The 14,413-nt window shown below is 40.6% G+C and overlaps 1 protein-coding gene across 2 annotated transcripts; it reads right to left on the bottom strand.

The window, feature by feature from the left end:
* Nucleotides 1–992: 992 nt before the first annotated feature.
* Nucleotides 993–13,680, bottom strand: ddhd1a (DDHD domain containing 1a). 2 transcript variants are annotated; one of them, XM_077621103.1, is made up of 14 exons: nucleotides 12,643–13,680; nucleotides 10,787–10,966; nucleotides 9,868–9,969; nucleotides 7,011–7,139; nucleotides 6,679–6,826; nucleotides 5,895–6,004; nucleotides 5,705–5,811; nucleotides 5,353–5,615; nucleotides 5,049–5,124; nucleotides 4,826–4,975; nucleotides 4,668–4,732; nucleotides 4,262–4,434; nucleotides 3,966–4,166; nucleotides 993–3,400 (listed from the first exon to the last, which is right to left on the bottom strand). In XM_077621103.1, exons 1-14 carry the CDS (start codon nucleotides 13,301–13,303, stop codon nucleotides 3,213–3,215), a joined length of 2,553 nt encoding a protein of 850 aa, XP_077477229.1. In that variant the 5' UTR covers nucleotides 13,304–13,680; the 3' UTR covers nucleotides 993–3,212. The 2 variants fall into 2 exon arrangements, with proteins under 2 accessions (XP_077477229.1, XP_077477230.1); XM_077621104.1 differs by lacking the exon at nucleotides 9,868–9,969 and having other exon boundaries at nucleotides 12,643–13,677.
* Between the last annotated feature and the right edge of the window lie 733 nt (nucleotides 13,681–14,413).

The raw sequence follows: 14,413 nt of genomic DNA on the forward strand, positions 1-14,413 counted from the left end.
TAAAAGGAGAATATACAGAATGGAAGGAAGGTTTGGCTTGGCATTTATGATTTTTTTTCTTTTACAACACTGTTCTTGATAAACAGCATCACAAATCGATTTCAAATAATTATGCTTAAAACCTACTAGTACAATTTCCCTATTCTGACTATTATAGTTCAAAGTGATAATCCAGACTAGTATGCCTCACTCATCTCATTATCATGCAATAATCCCCAAGGTGTTAAAAAAATCATTATACATTATTATTTCATTGTTTTGAATGAAAACACATCGAAGAGCTTCTAACTTATGTTTGACACATGTAAACCTTCTATTGTAAAATAAATAAATAAATAAAATTCTCCTGATGGATGAAAAGAAAAATGTAAGTACTGATCAGCAATGATTCAAAAAGCCACTTAAAGAATACTTGACGTATTCAATCATAAAATAAATGCAATTTAAAAAGAGTGACTGATGGATGAAAAACTCACCCAAGATGAACTAACATAACAACAGAATGGGGCTCTTTTTTACCCAGGTTATGCATTAGATGGGGTGCGCATATGTTGAGCATCAAATGGTTAAATATAGCTAGTTCTGGATGTAAAAAAAAACAACCACTGGCTCTCCAACAATTCACGTGAGTGAGCAAGGGGCCATAAATGGAAACAGCAGGGGAAGCATCCTGTTAGCAGATGGCTCAATAGGAGCCATTGTTCCTCTTCTTTAACGATACATTACTGACCTCTTGTGGCTCAGCACGGAATTGCAGAAACCCCAAGAATCAAGCAGATGTTTCAGACACAAAAAGCCCATTCATTGACAGTCAGGAAAACCTCTTTGTTGTTCTGATCGTGCCTTAGAAAGAATGTTTAGCACACAAACGTATGCTTTGTCTTCAAATAATCAGACTTTCACATTAAAAGAAAGTAGGACAGAGGGATTTGACAATGGAAAGATGGGAGTAATGTAGTTATCATTTAAAGTAGCAAATGAAACGAGATGAATGGTTGTATTCCAAAATAAGGAATGCCCTTTAATGACAGGGAATAAATAGTAACAGTGCTTTTAATGGAGGTTAGATCCATTTACAGTCATTTCAGTTATTGCACTAAGGGGAAGGGTCATAAATCACAATTCATCACAACTTTCTTTCAAGCCCATCCAACGACAACTACTGCTTGACAGTGAAAACAATAGGGAGTGTCTAGTTTAGTGTGCCGCTGTTAGTAGAAAATATACTATCGTTGTTCAGATAAAGTAGACTGGTGTGCTTTGATTGAACACCAAGAAAGGCAGTGTGGGTTTTAGTCAACAGGACACAGACAATTATTATTTATGACACTAATAAACAATAGTCCATCAGCCCTTGATTGTGCTCAAGCAGCACAAAAACAATGCTTTCCTTTTAACACAGACTTGGGAAATTTGGCCTTCAGTCAAGTTTCTCTTATATGAAATTTGGTGGACAAGATATAAGGAGTTGGCAAAAAAAAAAACTTGTGAACACATTGAAAAGATAGTTTTGATTTAGAATGGCAATTTTACAGTCATTTTGGACATTTTCTGGGGACCTTCACAAAGATGGTCTTTCTCCCAGTGACACTGAATCTATAGTTGTCACTTGAAATAGCCATTTGAGGCTAATTACTTAAAGGGTTCGTCAAAGACAGATTTTTGGAAATGTTTAAAATTCAGCCCATGAAGCAACAAATGAAAAATAGGAGGCAAAGAGTCACAAGAGGTTTTGCTAGAAAAAATGTCAGAAGTCCATTATTTTTAGCTTATGTGGCCATTTTGGTTCTCCAAAGTCACTTTCAAAAAGACATTTGTCCTTCAAATGAAGTCCAACTGCTCGAGAAATGGGACCTCAAATGATAGAGAGCCATGCAAAGCTAAATTACAAGGATGTTGAGTTTGTTGTCATTGCATATGAGCGGAACGAGACAGTGAGGATTGATTGATTAAACACAAAGGTCGCATCTTAATCAAACATCCCTTTATGCCTCTGAGGCAGCCCTGATTGGCAGAAATGTCATGTTTGCAAACAGTGAAAATTTTTACGCCAATCATACGTTCCATCCAACAAAAAGCTTTGGCTTATTTCTAAAGGTAAACCAATGTATTCCACCAGGGTAACTGTGACACAATGGCTGCAGACAGGTGTGTACTGTCGTTATAATGGCTATTGTTTCAGGTCGGATTAAGTATACTAACAATATGCTTATATACAGTGGAACCTCTAAAGTGGACTTTTTTCATTAATGTTTCAGAATAAAAATAGAAAAAGAGAGGAATTCAGGTTTGTTATTCCCACAACGCTTTATTGTATACAATAATTTGGGGATCCTATTCTCCATTATTTCGTGAAAACCTCTCCGTTACATGCTAATATTTGACCAGATAGAAGTTAAGCCTAAGTCTCGAACAATTTTAAGTGTTCTAATGTAATTGATTAAATTCTGAATAATAATTTACCTCATTGTTTGTCTACATCGTAGCATTTTGAAATAATTAGAGTGAATAATGTCATATGTTACATAACGCAGATTAACAAAATGTCGTATGATACAATTTGACAGCTAACGGGTAAGAAAAATTGTGTTTAATAAATTTAAATCTCTTTTATTAGAAATACATTTTTAAACAGTATAGTATTTGCCAATGTGTTCAATCACAAATGGGTAAATAAGTATCTCCTGATATAAATGGGATGTTCGGTTTAAATGATTTTCTGTGGTGAAAAAAAATGGAAGTAATGTTTCACTTTGAAAGTTCCACTGTTGTGAAATTAGAGGCTGGCCTTTTTTACGGGAATTTCTTTAGGTTGGGAGTGAATTTCACTATAAACTACGAGACTTGGCAGGAAAGGGAACGAAAGTCACTTTCAAGATACAAAAGTCCACCAACTATATCAACAGTTTAGATTTTTCCCTCTTGAAACAGCAAATGTTTCCGTTTGTCTCTATAAATGCATCACAAAGGCCATCCAATCACAAAAGTCATTTCAAAAAAAGGGGGGAAGGAAAAGGGGAGGGAATAGGATGCAACTCTTTGGGAGTTGGAGGGAGCACGAGTCAAAATGCTTCCGGTCAGCTTCTAACTGGAATGAAACTAATCAAACCCATCTCATTAGTCCACTCAACTGGATCATAGGAAAAATATCTGTGTGCATAAAAAATATGAATCTAAGAATCGACAAAAAGGGCTGAAAATGAGGCGCTCGTTCAGTCAGGTTCAGCCGTGTCCCCTTCAGGGTCGGAGCTGGTCTTCCTGTGCTCATAAATGAAAGTAAGCAGGAAGAGTGCTATGTCATGTGAGCACCAGTAGCCCGTATGCGACGTTACGGCTGACCAGTAGCGACTTTCCACCAGGCCCTCGCGCAGCTCAAAGTCAATGCGACGTTCAAGCTCCACTGGGGAAACAGACACACACACACACACACACACACACATTGGCCTCATTATTTTTGGTTGGGTTGAATATTTTTTAAATGAGGAAAGTTTCTGTATTTCATGTGAGCAAAACTTTTAAGTATCAATATGGAGTATTTTTAATGACAAATCGTGTATGAATTACTTATCCTCAAAATGTAGTTTTTTGCTATGAATTTTGAATGAATTTGAATGAATGAATTACTTATCCTCAAAATTTAGTTTTTTGCATTTTTTCTAAAAATGAAATTAACTGCAGTATAAAAAGAGCGAAACAGTTGAATATATTTACTATGTTGTTTTTAAAATGTTTTTGAATTCACCAACTGTGTTCATTTTCTTAAAATATATTTGATCCAAAATAAATATTTCCAGCGCAATTTGGATTGTAAAAAAAAGAAGAGTACATTTTATGAAACATTTTTTGATTGACTCTTAACACAAAATTTGGGTTTGTATCATACATGTTATCCTAAAATTTGCAAATTAAAGAAGAGTTGGTCGGGACCATGGACCGCAGTAATGCATTGGATGCTCAAAACTTACATGATACATCTACAGTGGGTGAAGTGGGCCGAGTCATGGTAGAGAGGCCATAAGCCGACTGGCTTTCGGTGCGCTTTTGCTGCTCATCTTCTTCAGTATTGGACCCACCCTCTAGTCCCAAGGAGACTGAGGGTTGGCTGTTGGAACGCGAAAAGCGTGAGAAGAGGATCCCACCGATGCCTTTCCCAATACTTGCCGCTCCTAGAGAAGAAGAAAAAAGGGAAAGAGGGAAAACTAAGCCTTGGTACTTCCTTTGCAGGACAGCATGGGATAATACGGCTCTAATATGATCTTACCCAGGATGCTGGCCTTGCCAAGGTTTGTGATGGACTCTCCGTAGTGTCTTCGGGGCAGGACGGGAGAAGTGCTGGGACTAGGGATGCTCTCTGTGTCCGACGTTGGCTCTTTAGCCAGATTGAGGAAAGTGGGCCGCACCTCGTCATAAGGTGCCGGGTTAATGGCACTACACCTGCAAACCAAAATACATTCCCCCATGTTTAGGGACATTTTTGTAACAGTTTCTAGCACAAGGCTCATGCTGCCCTACCCGATAGCCCAGATATTTGAAGACTGAAGATTGTAGTCACATGTACTAAACAAGGAGAACGTGGCAGAAATTCTTGCAACTCTTTGCTTTCAGCTTCTTGGCAGGCTCCCTAACATGTTTTCTTATTATCATATTACAAATCACAAAAGTCTTACCAATGTATCTGCACTGGGGCAACGTTGTTATAGTGTTTCAGGATGAGGGGCTCCAATCTGTAGGCCTTAAAATGAGCAGAAAAAATCTGTTAATAAGCAAGTGTGAAGGATTGTGGAACTAAGTTATGGTATTTCTACAAATATTTAGGGCAACTGACCACAGGGTCTGTCGGGTGGAAGACGTTAAAAAGGCGGCTGCAGATGGACGTGGGGAGGATGTGGTCTTGATGGCAACTGGTTCCAGGACGGATGCCCCTCAGTGCCAGGAACACGGCCAGAGGAGAACCCATGCAAAAGAAGTTTTCCACCTAAAATAAGAACAGGAAAAAGAGTAGTCATTTTAAATTCATTTTAGGTGCGTCACCATTGAAGTGGCCAAACCTTAAATTTTAATGGAGGAGGCGCAGATGGTTTAGAGGCTTCCAGTGTTAAAAGTTGATTCTCTAGCTCTCGTAATCTGTAAAACAGAGATAAAATAGATTTGATATAGAATTTAACAGTATTTTTGGTCTCAAATATTAATATGATTTCAAAATATTCCATGTATTTGGATTTACAAGTAATACATTTGTACTTTTCATGTAAATGCAGGGTTCTTGATGATATGCTAAATTTGTAGAAAAGCCCATTGACCGACTATAATTACCATAGCGCTTACAACCTGACACTCATCATTATTTTTTACCTGGTCCGAGTGTGGCGCAATTGCTCCAGCAAATGCCTCTCCTCGTACGACGTCCAGTGTAAATGCAGCTCCTCTTCCACGGCGTTGTGCTCTTGAAGGCAGAATCGTACGGGGTCCCAGCCCGTCATGATGTCGTACGTGATCACGCAGCCCAGCGAATGCGACACGATGGACACTTTGCCTCCCTTCTCTTCAAATTCAGGGTTGCGCAAGCAGAACAGGCTGTACAGTCTGTTCAGCTCCTGTGTCAGTCCTTTAGTAATCTGTATAAAAAATAATCATGACTTAATTGACTGCTATCACGCGAGTACAATGTATGGAAAGCATCTGTAGGCGTGTGCCTGGCACTTACCTCATCACGATACAGTGGACTGTTGTAGTACATGATGTCCATGGCACTGCTGTTGAGAAGGTCCCTCAGGCCTCTCAATTTGTCTGGTGTAATGGAGTCCACTGTATCTATACAGAGACATCTCACCAAGCATTAAATAAGGCAAAATCAACATTAGTATTACCCAGAAATGCACAATTTCTCTGCAAACCTCCATCCAGTGCCAATTTGGAGCGCCACTCTACAGGAAGGAACTCCACATGCTCATCATTGTGCTCCGAAAAGTGCTTCTCCTCCATTTTTCTCACACCTTCCCTCAACCTGGGGTTGACACACAACATATTGTGTTGTATTTTGGAGGTTGGGCAGTATGAGAACAACAGGAAGAGGTTTGACGTAACATATGGACGTTTCTTCTTTGCTGTGAAAGGTGTTTGTGGACCATAATCCTCATGTAGCCGCTACTGAGGCTTAAATCGCAACATGGCTTGACTTGGTCTATTTTACCTGCTTAGCTGGGCTAAGCCTCAAACGACAACCTCGCTATCTTTTTTACACAGAGGCACACATTGGCTTTAGAAATGAACCTTTTTAGGGGTCTTGATTTAAACAATTTCAGGCTTCAGTGGTATGACACAACTGGAAAATTCTAAAATTAAATCTTGGGAGGTCATTTTTACACAGAGGTTATATTGAAAAGCAAAATGCCTATTTGCCCTTTTTACATCTGATGCCTGTCAATCAGAATCAGACAAAGCAGAAAGTTCACACCCTAATACTGAAATCCTTACTCTTATTACATGTGTGGCATCTTGTCTATGTGTGAAATTTAACACCACTATTCCAGCAATATGACATGGTTCAGATTCTGCAACAGCCTCAATATACCCAGATCAAGTTCTTCCATCTGACATTTAATTATTAAACCACTGATAACCGTAAAAAAATAATAAATGTCTAAGTTAGAAGCACTGTAAAAGAGGACTAAAACTCACATTCCTGTGTTTTTGATAATGCGTCCCTCGTCCATCTTCTGCCCGATTCCGTGCACCACAAAGACGATATGAGTGGTCTGTGGTGGTCTGTCTTCCGGAGATGCTTCTTCTACGTAGCCGCGGTGCAGCCGGGTTCCGCTACTAGAGGCTGGGAGAGAACGTAATGGCGTTAGGGGCGTGGTTTCACATGTTTCCATTACATCTCATGCTGTGATAAATTTCAATTTGTGTAGGCGGGATTGCAATAGGAAGGATTTCAGGGTGGGGTTTAAATACATAATACTATAAAAATAAAGCATATTCCAGGAATTTGGGTTGTGAGCGTGACAGACCTTTGGAGAAGCCCAGTTTCTGTGTCACTGTGCGAGCGATTTTGGACGTGGTGGCGTCACTGTAGAGGTAGACCTCATCCACACTGTGCCAGTCCACATGCGTCCGGCTCAGCTTTAGGCTGTGGATGGCTGCAGGGTGAAGCAAAACATGTTGAGAAGATTAGTGATTGTTTTTAGCCAAAGACGTTTGGTCCCCGGACGTTTGGTCGACCGGATGTTTGGTAGAACCGGCGGGGCGTCGACCGGACGTTTGGTAGAACGGACTCTCTCGCTCTCTCTCGTGATTATAATTTTGAGAGGAAGAAATTACCTGGTTGCTCGCTTTCAACATTAAACTCTCTGTCTTTCTCTCTCAATTTGACAGCGAGCGAACCTGGCGACCAAACGTCCGGTCGACGGCCCGTCCGTTCTACCAAACGTCCGGTCGACCAAACGTCCGGGGACCAAACGTCCGGGGACCAAACGTCTTTCGACGAAGCGTCCGGTCACGGTTTTTGTATACAAAGGGCTGGGTAAATACAGGAGGGGTAGTCAAATCCAAAGAGTTGCGAAGGTGTTGGAAGGTATAGGTTTTGTCAAATGCAGTCTGGGGGAGTGATCTGCATTTGCAAGGAAGGATGAATCAAGACAGTCACTTCTTGCTTTCGTGTCCATTCATACAAGGAGTCTATTTTAATGTTTAGGTGCTTGTAATGGATGGAGAAGAGCAAGTAAGATATACACTAACGGGAAAGAGAAACTGGTCGATTCTCCCTGCACAATACGCCCTTTGGATGTTGTGTATTGCAGCAGAGAGATCACATAAATGAGATTGATGGAGGACTTTGGCAGCGGTCCAGTGGTTGCCTTGTACAATGACAGAACCAATTTGAGAAATGAAGGCCTTAAAGTAAGCTGAAGGGCTTGAGGGACAATGCAGTATTTCCAACGACAACTAACAATTTGGCAATAAGCAAAATTAAAATTGAATGCACAGTATTTTTAAACTAACTTGGGACAGAGGATGGGCATAATCTAGTTTGATTTATCATGTATTTATGCAATCAATGGGTTTGCTGGCTACAATCATAATGGTAGCAAAGGGAAGTTTGAGTACACCCAAGCATGCCTACATCCATTTCAGACTATATTCAGAGAGTGTGACCAGTACAATAGACGAAATTGTCATAAAGTGAGTAGGATGAATATAATCAGATGTAGTGATGGGCATTTTTTTTCTTGCCAAGAAACACCATTTAGTGTAGTTTTCACCAGCAAAAGAAGAAACCATGCAGTGATGTGCATTTTTTTCTTGCCAAGATACACACATAATTTAGTATAGTTTTCACCAGCAAAAGAAGAAACCACGTAAATAACACACCAGCACTCTAATGTGACAATCTTAATTGAGCAGCTCTTTCCAATTTTTCCATGATAAATGTTGCACTCATAAAAGAAAATACTGAAAATGGGGTTTTCCATCAAGTCTACACACATTTGTGAGTCATGAGGCAAATTTACAGCCCTCGGGGAAGCCACAATTTCAATGGAAATTATATTAGTCAAATACTGATTTGACATGCAAAAGTTGGCAATTAGCAAACAGAAGGTTTGCTAGAAAGTTTTGCACTTTTCATTTTACAGTTCAGTTAACGTTGTATTGTAAAAAGAATGGAGAAAATTAAAACAACTAAATTAGTCTCAAATGCCATAATGCATAAATTGCTAAAGGTTAGTATGAGAGAAGGCATTAGAAATAGAAACGCAACAGTTGTTGGACAAAGTTTCACATTCAGCCAGCAACGTAAAAGTCGACATCCCATTCGTCACTTCGCCGGACCACGAATTAGAAGAAGTACTTTGTGAAAGTGGAAGTAGACTCCAGTCTGCTAATCTCTGAAGTCTCAAATTCTCATTTTAAATTGCACCTAACTGGGCTAAAGAATGGAACAAGAGATTTACAATGGACATGTAATGTGCATTACCGAGGAATCAAACCCACGTTGGTACAATTAAAGAATACGCCAGAATTACTCCGATGGGAGGACATAACCCAGAGACCTCTCATCATTTGAGGTCAGTCTCTCCAGAAGTAGGCCACTACGAGGCTGAACAATACAGTCACAAAGGCGACTCTGTTCCATTCGTTCCGTGTACTTGGATCGCAACCAAGTACTTTGTTCATTCCTTTTAGAAGGGGAGCTGTGAAGGAAGTTTATTATAACTGTGATGTAAGTTGATAGATAAAACCAGGTATAGCTCAATTTGTCATTTGGAGAAAATTCTTCATTATTCTTCATTAAATAGTATGTAAAATGTCTGATAGATGTCACATTTTCTCAAAGTATGTACTTTCATAAAAATGTTCTTAAAGCTATTGAATATAAAACTACCATGCAGCCACGTGAGAGCAGGTGTTGTGTTTTGAGCAATCATGTGAGCTACATGGAAAACTATTTTACTAAATATGAATTTACATGTACTACTTAAGTGGAATTTTTGTGGATTTTTTTTCTGCTACCTATCATGCGTTCAACATATTTTCTATGTATTCATATTAGTGCATGTCATGTAGACCTGACTTAGCAAGTATCACCATGGTTTATTCACAATCAAACCAAGGGAAGTGATAGAAACAGCAGCAGTATCAAACCAGAGGTCACAGCACAAAAGGGGAAGTTCTAACAAACTAGGCCAAGATAAAGCCGCAATGGACAACTGATCCTAGGTCTAGATCTAAATACTAGATCCAGTGTAATTAAAGGGAATGTAGTCCCATAAGGTCCAAGGTTCTACGGGACGAGAGTGGATAGAGCTAGTAGGTTGAGGTGAAAAGACAGAGGAAAATTGGTCTTTTCCTTTTTTTTGTTTACAGTACCTTGGCAGCGTTTTCGCTTGTGACATGTCGCTCTAGCGGTCGTCTGATATCCGCTCCATTTGAACAGAAAGGGAAGGTAGAAAGAGGGCAGGTGGGAGAGGACTAACAACCAAGAGATAGTGAGTGACGACCACACACACCGCCTACCCCGGTCAATGCTGTTCAACAAGTTGGTCGGGTAGCGTTGCTATCAGATTACGGCCATGGGTATGACAGAAATTCAAAGTGACCGGGGTAGTGAATGTAGACTTTAGGTTAATACATACATACATAGCATGATATTTCAGGTTCAAATGGATAGGACCCAATCAGTTTAAAACATTGAAATGCAATTCATCAATGAATTGATAAGTATAATGAACAGATTATTATTATTTGTATTATTATTAAAGTTTCAAGTTTAATAAAGTGAGATAGGAATTTGGTCTTGAGGTGCAGAGATGCAATAATATAAATAAGCAGTGTCATACTAGGTAGAACTGCACTCAACCTGTTCTATTAGGTCTACGTAAATTGCAAGAAGATATCTGGGTTTGATTTTTTAAAGGCCTAACCCAGCATTTTGTAGACCAATCAGCAAGTTTTGAATACCAGGCGCGACTATATCATTGATTCCCGTGTAAAGTCGGCGGGTAGATTTTTATAAATGTCAGCGTCGTCTTCCTCCGCCGAGGTGAAAAGGCTGACGAGGAGGCAGAAAGAGACTTGCTGATTGCACAGGATTTAAGACGCCGAGTGTAAATCATTTTGCTCTGAAACCCATGAAAGAGTTGATGAATTCCACGAATCCACCCGAAACACAAACTGTGAGGTCACATATCAGTATTTGAAATTTTAGAAATGAATACGTAGGTGACAAAGTGTCTACTGTGGTCGCTAGATATGAGTTTAGCCTTTTCTTCATAGAGTAATGGCTCACCGTCTTTACTGTCGACAGTCTTCACAACCATCTCGCTGGCGTCGAATGGATCCTGCTTTTGCTGCCCACGAAAGTGGCCAAGGTGCTCACTTTCGATGAGGTCACTCTCATCTTCCTCCAAGGGTAACCACGTGCCGTAGATGAACCACTGGCCTCGCAGCACCGGAATATGGTCTTGATCTGCAAAAAAAATTAAAATATCTTGAAATGTTCATGTCATTAGATGATTGTGATAACCTGGTAATTAGGGATCAATTTATTATCTTCAGAAGTCTTTAGCATTTCGATGTAGAATCAGACTTTCTTTTTAAATATAGTTGTATTTAACTTCATACCACATTCATGCATGCTATAATGCATACGGTAACTTTAAAAATAATGTAAACTGCTCATCAATGTGACTCATTGCTTTCACTATTTGGGTTATTTCCTTAAAATGGGAGAATAGGACTATTGCTATACTCTTTGTTACTGTTTATCTCGGGTACTTATGCAGTTGTCTGAATCACATCAACCTTCTATATGTGAAAATTGGTTGTCACGACTTTACTGGAAAAGGTTGTAATTTTAATCAGACATATCCAGCAGGGACGATTCTCAGTGGGAATTACAGTTGGGTCAGCTGTGATTAGTCTTGCACATTAGTCAGTCTACTGCTGCAGTGATTTATGACAAGGATGGGATTAATAATACTCATGTGGATCAAAGAATCTTTAAATGACCCGAATCTGCATTAATCACCATCTTTACAAGGAGAAGAATGAGATGGATGAACTGTACAAGCACAAACCGGATAGATACCATGTAAGTCATAACAAGATGGGCTGTAGAGAAGCCAAAAGAAATGTGTGCAGACCTGTTAAGGTTTCAGGCCAGATTAGATAATAACACGATGGGTTTGCCAGTACATCTGCTCTCCTGATGGATATCTTCTACTAAATGCCTTAAAGAAGACAGTAGTACCGTGACTTGAAGATTCAATTTAGTGAAATCCATTCCTTGTTGAAAATACTACATTTATGTAATATACTACGATAATGTACTGTCATTTAACTGCTTCCTTGTTCCTTCCCCCAACAACTAAAATACAATGCATTCATGTGCCTACACTATTCATTCACATTTATCTTTTTATCCAACTTCAAGATATGGACTCATAAACCTATTTGCTCTGTGCATTCAAAGTTCATAAAGGTGTAATAAAAAAATAAAATAAATGAACACCATCTTGACAGTTGATATGTTTAGTATAATTACAAAGCAGCTCTGCGGATGAGTGGTTAGCGCGTCGGCCTCACAGTTCTGGTGTCCTGGGTTCAAATCCATGTCGGTCCACCTGTGTGGACTTTGCATGTTCTCCTTGGGCCTGTGTGGGTTTTCTCCGGGTACTCCGGTTTCCTCCCACATTCCAAAAACATGCACGGTAGGCTGTTTTGGAGACTCTAAATTGCCCCTAGGTATGAGTGTGACTCTGAATGGTTGTCCTTCTCCTTGTGCCCTGCAATCGGCTGGCCACCGTTTCAGGGTGTCCCCCGCCTCTGGCCTGGAGACAGCTGGCATAGGCTCCAGCACCCCCCGTGACCCTAATGAGGATAAAGTGGTTCAGAAAATCAATGAATAAATGAGTGTACTAATTACAATAACAGTAACCGACAGCCTAATATATATATATTTTTAAAACACTTTACTCTTATTTATATATTTATTTTAAGTCAGTCTTGAACGTGGGCCAAATTTGACATAATATTATATACTTGATTTTAGATTTACCTACCTGTGTTACTATGTAATGTACCAGAAACGGTGGAACCCTCAAAAGAGCCAATAACAATATGCACGGGTAACGGGATACTTACGCTTCCAGTAAACAGGGTAGCATCCCCGCTCTATAACGTCCACCTCATAGAGTCCCCCCCGCACACACACTGGCTCCACTTGAACGTAAATGCTGTCAGGGTCTCTGACATCAGTGTCCAAAGACGCCTGATCCCCGACGACGCCAACGGTCGGGGTCTCCATGGACACTTCTCCATTGACGCCCTGGTCTTCCACCTTGCTGGGGCTCGCCGTAGCGGACTTCAACTCGCCGCATTTGCGATACATGAGCTCGATGTTAAGCGAGTCGTGTCCCACAAAGGGCTTCCACGTTTTCTTGTCCTCCTTGTAGTACCATCGCACCTCCTCGGGACCCAGCTCGGCCACCACGTCCCCAAAGTGGTGCCTGGAGCTGTTGGAGCGCGATCGCTTCCGTCTCTCGAACAGTGGACCGTCGCCGTTAACGTCGCCCGACGGCGGGCAAGCGAGGTCCTCCAGGAGCCGGACGTCCAGCGCATCCAGTCCGGGCTGGACGGACGACATTCCGGGTAGCACAGCTTCGTCCGTGGGGCTCAAGTCGTGACAGCGCTCACATCCATCGCTCCTTGCCAAGTGCCACTTTTGATTGTTGTTATTAGCCGTCGTCACTCCCTCCGGTAGACATTGCTTCGTTTTTACGGATGTTAAGTCATAATTGTCCATAACTATTTGAGACACTTCGCATCACTACTCCGGCTCGAGCTACGTGGCTAACGAAATAGCCCCAGCTAACGAAGCCGGTACAAGTCCGAGGCTAGCTTATTGCGAGTCTTCTTTTTACGGTTGGATCTGAGATCAAGCCCGATTTTTAAGCACTTTTCCCCGAGGAAGAAGCCCTCTTGCTGGCCACTCGGCGATCATGTTACTTTCAAATTAAATGACGCAGTTTCTATTGCGGAATTCTAAGGAAATACCAGTCAGTGGTAGTGATATTTGCTGTAGTGTAGTCCATAGTAGTGAGTGCTGCCGACCGAGCGCGTTCACGAGTTGACAGCTGACGCATTGACTCGAGAGCGCGCACGTCGAAACGGCCTGAACCTCCAACGTCACCTTCCGTTCGCCAGATGGCGAAAGAGACTAATCAATGGTGACGAATGCGGTGCAAAACATGCAGTAACATGCTTCTCCGGCAGGTGCCGACAAATCGTTTGAACGATGATAAATACAGAACATGCATAAAACAAGTGGAGTACTCTGTGAGGGGCTCATGTTGTTGTTTTTTTGTTGTTTTTTAGGGATAAACAGACACATTTTGGCCTTGGGCAAGCACTTGCACAATATGCAAGCATCCCAGCAATCCTAAATTTGCATGTTTGTTATCAAATTCTTGCCTCTGGTGTAAGATAAATAGTGCTTCTCGTATTCTTAATTTTGAGTGATTTTGTGTGATTTTGAAACTGTTGGCATGACATGATGATGGGGTAAAGGCTCAAATAAGAGACTTTAAAATAAAAAATGACATTGTGTAATGTGAATGCTACGCCAGTAGATGTCAATGTTATAACAGACAATCTCATAAATGTGAAACTTCTGTGATAACAAAGATCCTGTTTTTTCCCCCTGCTTCTTCCATCTAAATGACTAAAGTAGTTCCAGGTTACAAGAATTGTGCTGTAAAACATGTTCAAACAGGTTGAGGATTCTCCCCACACATTTATGCACCTGTTAAAAAACTAACAAAAATGAAAAACTCCCTATTTACTATTCTAAAACATTGCTGTTACATAAATTTATGACTAGATGTGTGGAAAATGTGTTATTATGAGTGGGGGT

Source organism: Stigmatopora argus, chromosome 15, assembly GCF_051989625.1.
Source record: "Stigmatopora argus isolate UIUO_Sarg chromosome 15, RoL_Sarg_1.0, whole genome shotgun sequence".
Classification (NCBI taxonomy): domain Eukaryota; kingdom Metazoa; phylum Chordata; class Actinopteri; order Syngnathiformes; family Syngnathidae; genus Stigmatopora; species Stigmatopora argus.